At 38.3% G+C, this 12044-nt stretch overlaps 1 protein-coding gene across 2 annotated transcripts in view; it reads right to left on the bottom strand.

Annotated features, from left to right (window-relative positions):
• Positions 1–286: 286 nt before the first annotated feature.
• pde9aa (phosphodiesterase 9aa) overlaps positions 287–12044 on the bottom strand; it is a 43452-nt gene continuing 31694 nt past the window's right edge. Inside the window, exons 9-19 of one of the 2 annotated variants that reach the window (XM_058614549.1) lie at positions 11881–11955; positions 10224–10310; positions 8769–8873; positions 6275–6357; positions 5215–5371; positions 5003–5116; positions 3340–3444; positions 2475–2603; positions 1138–1233; positions 866–923; positions 287–713 (exon numbers count right to left, since the gene is read on the bottom strand). In XM_058614549.1, the coding sequence (XP_058470532.1) occupies positions 873–923; positions 1138–1233; positions 2475–2603; positions 3340–3444; positions 5003–5116; positions 5215–5371; positions 6275–6357; positions 8769–8873; positions 10224–10310; positions 11881–11955 (1002 nt within the window). In that variant the 3' untranslated portion in view covers positions 287–713; positions 866–872. The remainder of the gene's footprint in view (positions 714–865; positions 924–1137; positions 1234–2474; positions 2604–3339; positions 3445–5002; positions 5117–5214; positions 5372–6274; positions 6358–8768; positions 8874–10223; positions 10311–11880; positions 11956–12044) is intronic. The other variant, XM_058614559.1, reaches the window with a different exon arrangement.

Below are 12044 nucleotides of genomic sequence, written 5' to 3'. Positions count from 1 at the left end.
TCATCACTCACTGTCTCATTGTCGTGAATGTGACTAAAGGAATTTCACCACAAATGTCCTCTCTCTCAAAAAGGAGGGAAATAATTGGAATTTGATGGTCGAAGGTCACTGTGACCTTATGTTTTATCAGGAATATTATATAACACATTTACAGTGATTGCAGGATATGATAATACAGGAATGATATTTAAATTGTGTACTTAAGAGCTTTGTCTTGCATCTCAACCACAAAGTATGTGTTAATGGTGGATGATGTAAATCAGTGATAATAACAGTGGAGACTGTAACTTGTAAGTAAAGTCTTTATTTTTCATAGGAATAAACAAATGTCACTAAAATCTGTACAATCTGTAAAAAAACACATTTCACATAAAAAATAATGCAAGTTATGTATCTAAATGTTGTTCACTGAAGTAGTATGTGCTCTACAAATGTTGACATTCCCTGAAAAAGGCTTTGGGTTGGGTTGTCCATCTGGTCCTTGAGTCCATCACTAGCCCGTGACCGTCTCAGAGCCGCTCTGATCCACTCGGCCATTTTTCTGTGACACACTGAAATCTACCTGATTTTCCCAGATCACACATCGTCGTGGTGAAGTGCTCTGCAGCAGGCTGAAGTGAGGACAGGACACAGTGATGGTCCAGGATGAACCAAAGTGTCTGACCACTCCAGGTCACACTGCTTCACTCTCATTCTCTACAGTCTCACTGCCTCTGAAAAACACAAAACACACACTGAATTCATTCAAACATCTGTGGTTAGGTCAGGTCTCTGATCTGACAACATGCACTCCAGGAAATGCAGTGGAGGATGGCTGGAGTACGTAATCAATGCCTAAGGGAATAGCAGTCTCAATCGTTCTTACCCAATTTTTACTTCTTCTTTCCTCCCATGGTCAAGTTCTCACTTTTCTTTTTCTGAACCTGAAAGAAACAAGTATGAGCAACAAGCTGCACCAGGAACAAATTATACACACAGCTGTCCTTTTAAGGGATAGCATCTATTTGGACACCCTAAAAGTGTTATCCCTAACCAAGCATTACCTAGTTATTGTCATAACTAGGTAGTGCCTAATACTAACCTAACCCTAACTACAAATGATTAAAATATTGGTCCTAATTTCACAAATAATCCAACCTCATTCATGGCATCATCGATCTGTTTGAGTTCTTCATATCGGTCCCTTGACTCTCGGAGTGGCTGCACCATCGCCTCCTCAATCTGGGGGAACAGCTGGCACACAGGTTTGTCAATAGTCAGTTTCATCACTGTTTCTATGTTTACAGCAAACAATTAAATATTACTGTACTGATACTTGTGAGCAGGAAAAACATAATAAATTGTGTATTGAATACACAACAGTGTCAGTTCTGCCAGTTTTACAATACATGCAAAATGATTTTAACTCATATGACACAGCTGCTGACAATACATACAAGCACTGAACTTTTGCAAACAACATATAACCAAATCCATGTCAAGGAGTGGATGGCAGCTCTAACAGCAATACAACAGATGTTTTAATCTTTGGTCAAGAACATCACAATCTATAGAGACAGTCCTCCCTTTATCACTTGTCATCTTTGATAGTGAATTGTCACAAAATATGATTAAAGATTGTTTTTGTCAACTAAGAAACATCAAATACCAAACACAATTGAATATTTCCACATCTGTACTATTGTCACACTCTATTGACCTTTTACATTCACAACTATTATACATAACTCATGCCACATCACTCCAATGTTAACAGCACTGCACTAGTTGCCCATTAGTTTTTAAAATACAATAAGATATAAAATATATTATTAATATATTTTTTTTACCTTTTTTATTTTACTTTTATTTTATTTTTCGTTTGTTTGTTTTTATTGTGATGTTTAAGTGTATTGTGGGAAAGTTTATCAGTAAGTTGAGGGTATAATGCAGTATGTCTTGAATAATGTTTCCATATTTGTGAAAAGAATTGGGGGGTATTTTAAGGATCAGATGTACTGTATTCAGTCAGGTTCTGTGATTCTCTGGAGATTAAAAGTGAACAGTGAACTCTTCCAGCTGTCTTCTGTTTTCAGGTGATTTTCCTGTTAACATGGCACTGTGAGCAAATCGAGTCATGTTATGTCTAGAGCTGAAACGATTAATCGATTAATCGATTACTAAATTACTCGACAACTATTTTGATAATCGATTAATCGGTTTGAAGCTTTTTTCATGATTAAAACATGATTTGTTTGTGGACAAAACAAGACATTTGAGAACATCATCCTTTCCAGGTTTGACCAACCAACATTTTTTAAGGTTTTCTGATATTTTATGGACCAAACAATTAATCGATTAATCGAGAAAATAATTGACAGATTAATCGATTATGAAAATAATCGTTAGCTGCAGCTCTAGTTATGTCCAAAGCTCAGTACCCACTAATCCTGGTGTAAAAGGCTGACATTGTCATCACGGAGGTGCAGATTTACCTTCATCACAGTCTCAAACATGGGGATGAGGACAAACTTAATGAAGCCGATCTGAGCCGTCGGTTTGGTGACTTTCTCTCTGTCCATGAATGGAGCCACAGGAAGCCCTTCAGACTTTTCCCTGTCACTCTGCGCAGCATGGACACAAATATGAGCTGATTAGAAGTCACTTTACACAGTGGGATGGAGGAAACCTGACCCCGCCTTGTAGCTAAAATTGTGTTAGTAGTAGTAAAACATGTTACTAAAAACATGTTTGTCACACTGTCAAAATGTGTTTGACAAGGTGACAGTGACCTTAACCTTTGACCTTTAACTGTGCATCTATTTATCACTGTGTCCAAATGATTGTGCCTGATGTTATGAAATGACCCCAGTCAGTATGTTTATGTGGGCCTCATAAGGGTTATATTCAAGCTGACAATATGGGTCCCAAGTGGGTTTGTCCATGGTTTCCATGGTGGCTCCACCTATGTTTGCAATATGGGACCTGCAAAATGTTCCCATTTCATGTCCAGTTAGTAGCCAGGTAGCCAGGAAAGGGTACTTATTAAGTGGACAAACCCAGACAAGACAAACCAGTTTGTCAGCACACATAGTACAGTATAATCCTCATGTTTGACCACCAACATCTTAAGTCTAAACTTCAATCTAATATCATGAGACACATTTGTTGGTTTCCCTCACTGACAAATGAGAGATGAAGTTTACAAGAATAGGATTGATGAATGATTATTATATATACTGTAGATATATATATATATATATAAATAATAATAATAATAATAATTAAACCAGATGAAATCATTGTGGGTATGAAAATGAAAGAATTTTTAAACGTTTCCTCAGTGCTCGTTGGACTCACCTGCATGAAGTACTCCTCCAGCAGACAGTCCACCCAGGGCTCAGCCACCTCCATGGGTCGCACTTCATTGGAGATGTCACAGCACTTGATAAGCACCATCTTCAGCTGCACATAGCACAAACGCCAACATGAGGATTACAGTGCAGTGCAAAAGCCTGACAAATTCACAGTTTGCAATGTTCATCATCTGGCGACCTTCAAGTTTCCAAGCAGCACTGAAGACAGCTGCTTCAATTACCTAACAAATTCAATCATTTAAAGTCATAATCTCACCTATGAAATCGGCTCAGTCGGACAGGTGTCTTTTTTTAAAGTGTGGTTCTAACACAGTAAATTTTACAGTGTTAAAGTAAAAGGTAATAATATAATATCCATAATATAAATGTTATGACCATCTTTTACAATTATTAAATGCCCACATCACCACAGGTGGGACCACAGGTGGGACCACAGGTGGGACCACAGGTGGGACCACAGGTGGGACCACAGGTGGGACCACAGGTGGGACCACAGGTGGGACCACAGGTGGGACCACAGGTGGGACCACAGGTGGGACATGTCCCCAGCACTATTTATGATCAACAATTTTTGTCCCCACCACTTGTAAAGTTTTTAATCAATTTATCATTAACACTCGAACCGGCGTAAATAATGCAGAGAAATACCAAATACCATAGCGGTCATTTTGAACGTTTATAATTCATTTGCATATAATTTCCATAATCAAAGTACAAAGTGAAAATAAATGTGTAAGATGTGTAATGTGAATACAGGTGATGAGGAAGCAAAATGTGACTTCTAACAAGTGAGAAAATGTGTTCATTGACAAACACAAATTGAATCCGCTCTTGAAATGACAGATAAAAGCCCTTTTGTTTTTTTTTCATTTATAACTCAATAGAAATTAGGGGGCCCCACAACGGGCTCTTGCGCTCATGTGTACAGAACGCAGTTCAGTTGCGAGGCGCACGAAGAAATCTGTGCCTCAAGTGGGGGGGCACAAGCACTCTTTTGGCCCGGCCATAGCGACAGCTTCTTAAATATGTTTCTTTGTTTCTCCATAAAACAAATAATTAAAACTAATCAATTTTGGTTTGTGGACAAAATAAGACTTTTGAGATAACACTCAACATTTTTTTTTATTTTCTGACAAAATGTTCTGACTAAACTAATTGATTAATCAAAGTAGCCATAGTTAACATAACTCTTTCTCAAAGCTGTAACAATATAAAAACCCTCTGTGAGCTTTACCAGCACATTTGCATATTCTACACAAACACTGACAAACAGTGACTTAAGCACATAAATAAGTCGACCAGAATGAGTGTGTGCAGTGGCTTCTGTGGACAAACTCATTTTTAAACACTTGTCGACTTAATTATTCAAATTGGGCAAGGTGGTTAGTATCACAGAAATCACCCCACAGAATTTTATTGGCTAACCTTTTATCAAAGCACATTTTTTTCCACTAAGAGTGAGTATGTGTGTCAAGGTCAGAACACATGCAGTGCAATCACAGCTGACTTTGTGCCAGTACCTTTCACAACCACACTTCAAGAAAGTCAAACCATCACTTCAACACTCATCAATTATGTCAGTACTGATTACATGTCCATGCAGAGCTACTTAAAAGTACTAATTACATAAAATCAAAACTCCTTACACAGGTGACATGCTCCTCATCTGTGTAGTCAAAGTTGTCGACTTTCTGCTTAAAGGAGTCTAGGATCTCACCGTGTCGTGCCATGTCTGTAGCCAGGATCAGTGTGATAGTTCCCTGAAAAACAGTGGGTCCCACGGTCAAACAGCTCAGTAACACAAACACAGACAGAGATGGATGCACACACACACACACACACACACACACACACACACCTGTCGTATCTGTTTGAAGGCTTCTGGGTCAAAGTTGGAGAAGATGTTACAGTCGGGTTGAGAGAAAATCTGGAACGCCACAGCGCAGTGGTGATTCTCCAGGGGGGAGATGTCGTTGTAACAAACTGCCAACTCCGTCCTGGCGTTGATCTGGTACCTGGAGGAGAGACAGAAGGGCACGAATGAGAGGACCAGGGAGAAGGAGAGGAGAGCTGAAGACATACGTAGCAGATCGAGGACGGAACAAACAACAAGACTGGGGGAAGAAAGTAAAGATGAGGCTACATAATGGAAGGAAAGAATGTGCACCTCTGCCAACACAGAAATCCATGTCATTATCCAGATTCACACCAAATCCTGCCTGTTCATACACATTAGTTCTTCATATATGCTTGTTGAGTTTTTATCATTACCTGATGAACCAATTACATTTAGGAGCAGATCAGGTTATTGGATGGACGTGTTTTTCCCAATGTTTTTAGCATTGGTGCATTTGAAGTGCTGCTAAACACTATGTTTAACTTATTTTATTGTTTTAACAGTGATGTACTAACCCACAACATAAAAAAAACATACAACATCAGTCCTTTGTTGTTGATATAAAGTTATGCTCCTCACACACACAGTCACACAAACATACGATACACACATCGAAACTTATGATCGATCACATGATCTTATTCTAAGCTGTAACGGGAGCATGCGAGCATCTGCTATTAATATGTCTATATAATGTCAAATATCGCCAAAAAAGCCAATATGGGACATCCCTAAAAATATCCTGTAAGTCCTAAAGAGAAATTCTTGAGAAATGTATAATTATGTCAAAAGGTTCCTATCTGATAATGTTTCAGTAAAATATCCCGTATCCACTGCAGATCTGTTCCAAAACACAATGGTTCTCCATCCTTCCACAACACATCATGTATAACAGTCCTGTTATTTTTGAGGACTCCTGTTGACAATTAAAAGGGTAACCTCTTTAGCTGGGATTAAAACTCATAAAATAAGAAAAAATCGTTGCCATGCATGGTCAGAATGTGTGTTTATTTTCTCTTACGTGTTGTTGTATCCAGGGTGATCGAGATCGTGACACACAGCAGCTGTCATGAGAATCAAAATATCCACCTGAGTGAACTTCTCCTGAAATATGAACACACACATATTTGAATGAATTAGTGTGTGTATGTGTACATGTGTATGTGTGTGTGTGTGTTGGGGGGGGGGGGGGGGGGGGGGTGGATAGAGAGATATCTCATTATCACATCACAGATCAGAGGCAGATGCTTGATAATTACTCATTAGGTCTGGGATTATGAAACATCCAGTATGTAAAGCCAAAGATAGAAGCCCCTCCTTTAATCCCCCCCCCACCTCCTCCTCTTATCCTGTCTCCCCTGGTGTTCACATTCCCATGACATCGCTACTTTGTTACCACTCTTCCATGATAATTACAGCATGACTGAATGAATCATTTTTAGCATCACATTAATTCATGTTAACAAAAGTACTTGAGCAAGAACATGTGGTGACGATGATGATGATGATGATGATGATGAAAAATGGATGATGTTAGTTGTAGAAACAACACAGATTTTATTACAGTGATGCTTTTGATCAATTAGTAAATTATGTTGTCATGGTACTGACACTGATTCGGGGAAATGTATGTATTTCAAGCTGCATTGCATGACTTTTGTTGATTTTGTTGTTGTAAATACAGTGTCCTCCTATAGTACTGGAACAGTGAGGCCAATTCCTTATTTGGGTTTTACATCAAAAGATGAACATTTCAGCTTTTACTTCCAGGTATTTACATGTGGATCTGATGCAGAACATAGAAGATATCACCTTTTGTTTGAACCCACCCAATTTTCATGTGAGCAAAAGTATTGGAACAGATAGACTTAGAAAGGATTAAAGTATATAAAACTTAATATTTATTTGCAATTTGTATTCTTCTGCTGTGATGCTCTTCCAGGCTTTCACCGCAGCCTCTTTCAGTTGTTGCTTTTTTTGGGGGTTTACTCCCTTCAGTCTCCTCTTTAGCAGGTCAAATGCAGCTCTATAGGGTTTAAATGTGGAGGTTGACATGGACAGTCTAAAACCTTCCACTTCTTCCCCTGATGAACTCCTTTATGTGTGTGGGCTCGTTATCTTGCTGCATGATGAAGGATCTCCCAAATCATCGATTGCATTTCTCTTTAAATTGGCAGACAAAATGTTTCATGAGTTCATGTCACTGCTGCCGTCATGTGTTACATCATCAATGAAGATTAATGAGCCCATCCCAGAAGAAGCCATGCAAGCCCAAGCCATGACATCACCTCCACCATGTTTCACAGATGAGCTTGTATGTTTGGGATCATGAGCAGATCATTTCTTTCTCCAAACTTTAGCCTTTCCATCACTTTGGTAAAAGTTAATCTTTGTCCCAGAATTTTTGAGGCTCGACCTTCTTATTCTTCTGCTAATGAATGGTTTGCATCTTCTGGTGTAGCTTCTGTACGTTTGTACATGAAAGTCTTCTGCAAACGGTATATTGTGAGACCTTCACTCCTGCCCTCTGGAGGTCATTGTTGAGGTCAGTAACAGTTGTTTTAGGGTCTTTCGTTACAGCTCTCACAATGTTTGTCATCAACTGCTGATGTTTTCCTTGGTCTACCTGTTCGATGTCTGTTGTTTAGTACACCAGTGGTTTCTTTCCTCTTCCAAACGGTTGTACTGGCTATGTCCAATGTTTGTGCAATGGCTCTGATTGATTTCAGAACCATTGCACAAACAAATTTGATCTTCTCTCAAGTTCACCCACAGACAGCTCTCTGGTTTTCATGTTGTTCCACTTCTAAATGCAGTCTGCACATGCAAAACCTATCCTTCCCAATCTGAAACTGAGCGTAGACATCAGTGCTATTTATTGTTTGAATAATCAATGTAATAGGACAAACCTGGGCAACACCATCTCCAGGTAGCAATGGTTTTTATGAATGTGAATATGCTTTCATTGGAGTAGTGTGAAAATTGACCTGAGCCAGGAACTGTATCAGCCGAGTGGTCAGTAAGAGCTGTGTGGGGGAGCACACGAGGGCTGTCACTTGTCTTTCAAAATTTGAATGTGTGATGTAATGTTCACATATGAACTGTAATGATCTGAGCATGAGGAGGAATTGCCAGGCTGTTGTGTCTGTGTATGGTTCTTCCACATGCTACACATGCCCCTGTTTACTAAATTAATAAGTTGTTGAATTGCCAATATGTGTTGTTTCTTCAGACTTCAATCATCCAATCCAATAAACGACACCAAACAAGAGTCAGTAGCAGAGAAGATTTGGCAAGGTTTTCATGGGCACAACCCACATACTCAACTATGCTGCTCAACCCACAAATGCATTTTCCTTATAAATGTGACACCATTTAAAAGGAAATAAACAATGACAGTTATTGCAGAGAAGCACTGATACAACAAAGTAATAATCAATTCAACACATTTCTGTACTTAATGTGCCAAGTGCATGAACTGACAACATTTAGGTGTCACAGCAGAAGGTGTTTACCTGGAGGCTGCAGAGGCAGATCATGCTGTACATCATCTGTGTGACACAGAAACAGTGGCGGAAGTTGTGGAAGGGGTTGTTCCTGTAGTTGTCATGGATACATAACTACCAAGAGAGACAAAGAAGCAGCGAAAGGGAGAGAAATGTGTTTCTTATGAAGTGCTGTTTGTAAAGTGGCTCAAGCTGAAAATAACATCAACACTTGTGTGTTTTAACATTTTCCACATTTACACCAATATTTGCAAACGTATACACACATTCAATCAGTGTTTTCCACAGGAGTTTAGGAGACTGTGGTGTCTGTGATGTGTCTCTTTAGTGCATTTTGAGACCACTGAATGTAATGTAAATTGCTGTATACAAACATAACAGGTTGGCAACATCCATAAGAACTTTCAAAGGTATATCAGGAATATTTCAATTTGAATCTTGGAGAAAAAAACAGCAATGACACAAAGTCATTCATTCATTCATTCATTCACTCACTCGTTCATTCATTTAGAGCATATAAAACTTATCACTTTTATCACTTTATCATTTTAACATTGGTTCAACTAACCAGTAACAAACACAAAACCTTCTTCACTCAGCTGGTTTTCCTGACCGTTAACTCTTTTATAAAACAATAGAAGTCATTAATAATTAATAAAAAAACAAGATTCACATCAAGAGCAAAAAAAATCCAGATTATTTACCCAGTTCAGGTTAAACCCTTTGTAAAACATGAATAAGTAAAAGATTTAACTTTCTGTTTTTGTTTAGTTTGATAGTCAGACACAACTGAAAAAGAACATAGTATAAATGTAGGAATAAATAACAATTCATTTAAAAACTGCCTCGGTGCAGCTGCCACAGTGAGTGTTTTCACACATACTGGTGATAAACATGTAATTTTGTTTTTCAGCAGTTAGTTTTCACTCTGGTCCAAACGCGCAGCACATATAGAAACAACCTTTCAACCATTCACTCTCACGCTCACTCCTACGGTCAATTTAGAGTGTCCAATTTACCTAATCCCCATATTGCATGTTTTTTAGACTGTGAGAGGAAGCTGGAGAACACACACACACATACACACATACACACACATACACACACACACACACACAGGGAGAACATGCAAACTCCATGTAGAAAGGCTCTTGTTCCAACCGGGCTCGAATCCGTGTCTTCTTGCTGCAAAGGCAAGAGTGCTAACCACTACACCACCTGTGTGACGCTATATCTAACATTTAGATTTAACACTGATGTGTAACATTTAATATTTAGATTAAACTATGTAATATATGTATAAGTTAACAAATATTGGTGTAAATTCACAACACTTTTTTTTTTTTTTTTTTTTTTTTTTTTTTACAAACGACACCTCAAAGCTTTTTGTATGTCACTATGGTCTGTAAAGGGAATGGTCCTGGTTTGGATTGTCAGATGTATTGAATGTGTTTCAGGTCTTACCAGCCATCTCTTGAGTGTTATTGGGTTGATGTTAAAGTCGTTGACCAAGCCAAGGTCATGGTACATATGTTCCAGACAGCTTAGCATCTGAAAGAACAAAGCAAATCACTGTGATGTGTCAGTGCACTCAGATGCAGTTATTTCATGAAGCAAAGTCTGTGCAGTGTGATTCTGAAATGTGATGTTGTCTGGGTGTTGAATACTAACAACTTAGGTAATATATAAATGAAGTATTTATAATTTACAAAGCTTAGGGACACTTCAGAAATGAAACACATACCACAATGCTATAACTCACTTGATTCTCTTATGTATGACACAATGTCACTCTCCATCTTAAGCTTTTGTTATTTTAAGCAGTCTACACTTAGAAACACTGTTTCTGCCCAACCTTCAGCAAAGGTAATAATTGCAGATTAAATGATCGATATTTTATGACGTTAGTAAATGTATAGTTTGGTTGTTTTTCCATATAGTTGTATGAGGCATTGATAAAAAGTCAGCATGTTACAAACAGCTGAGTGTGCTCTGTGTGATCCATGTGCATAGAATTCACAGCAGACCAGAGATGCCCTGTGTCAGCTTAAGTTTACTTAATCTTAAAAATATATTCTCTGCGTAATCTTGCCAGTAAACAGCCTTTTTCAACAGGAAACTACAGTTTAACTGTCACTCTCCCATACCTACATAGAGAAAATAAGAAGCTGCTGGTCTACTGCTGTCTTGTTTGGTAAGTTTGTGTCAGTGAAGTCATTCTCTTTTCTTTTTCTTTTTCTTTTTTTCTGTTACAATTCTCAACTAAAGTAATACAAGTGTAGCAAGTAGATTGCGAAGCACATATGAAAGTCCAATCAAGCAACAGAGTCCGATCACAGAACTTACCAATACAAATAATAGTAATAATCTAATAATAAAAATTAAGTACATAACCTAATTAGGAAATGAAATAGAGACGATGATGAGAACCAAAATAAATACATGTGACATATAATTAGGGTGATGAAGGAGTGAATAAGTATGCATAGTTAATGAACAACCTGTGTATTTTCAATGGCTCTGGACCAGTTGTCTAAGGTATTGGCAGTGGCACCATTTATTGTATAAGCTCATCTTAGGAATCTTGAAGTTTATAGTGCGGTCAAACCAGTTTATCAACCAAGTAGCTTTGTTTTTTGCTGCACCGGAGGCAGCTAAGATTACTTTTTTTATCCTGAAATAAAGTGAAATATTTTAGTCACCTCGTACCTAATATAGAACAGAGTGATTATAGTGCTGACGTTGTTGACACAATCTCAAATATGGCTACAGTGCAAAACATAATATAAATATTGTCCTGTGACTGAGTAGTACATAGCTTCCTCCTTCAAGTCTATTAGCTATGACGAAATGAAAAGATGAGGAGCAATTAGTTAGCAGAAAGTTGCCGGATGGAAATGTATTGGAAACTAAGTATTGCTGTGCATGGTTACATTGGCAGCCATGTTTTCAACAAGCATGTGCCTGCGTGACTCATAGGGTCAAGGTTCACACAGTCTCGTCAGCTGTATGTACAGTATCATGCTTACTGTTAGTCAGCACCTCAACAACACTACCAACAAGCCTTAACCTGTATATCATGAAACATTAATCAGTTGATTCATAAAACTGTTAGTCTCACCTCATTGGGTTCCCACTGCCAAGCATCAAATGTAGGCAATCTAAGAGCTTCTACTGTCTCCTTAGAGAGATGATACTACACACACACAAATACAGAGCAAGCAGCAGGAAAGACAGAGGGACATGGGGCAAAGGGAGAGAGGAGAGGGTTGATTGTGGGTGAGA

Source organism: Solea solea, chromosome 2 (assembly GCF_958295425.1).
Source record: "Solea solea chromosome 2, fSolSol10.1, whole genome shotgun sequence".
Lineage (NCBI taxonomy): Eukaryota > Metazoa > Chordata > Actinopteri > Pleuronectiformes > Soleidae > Solea > Solea solea.
The sequence above is the reverse complement of the archived record's forward strand: the minus strand, read 5'-3'. Positions and strand labels throughout refer to the sequence as shown.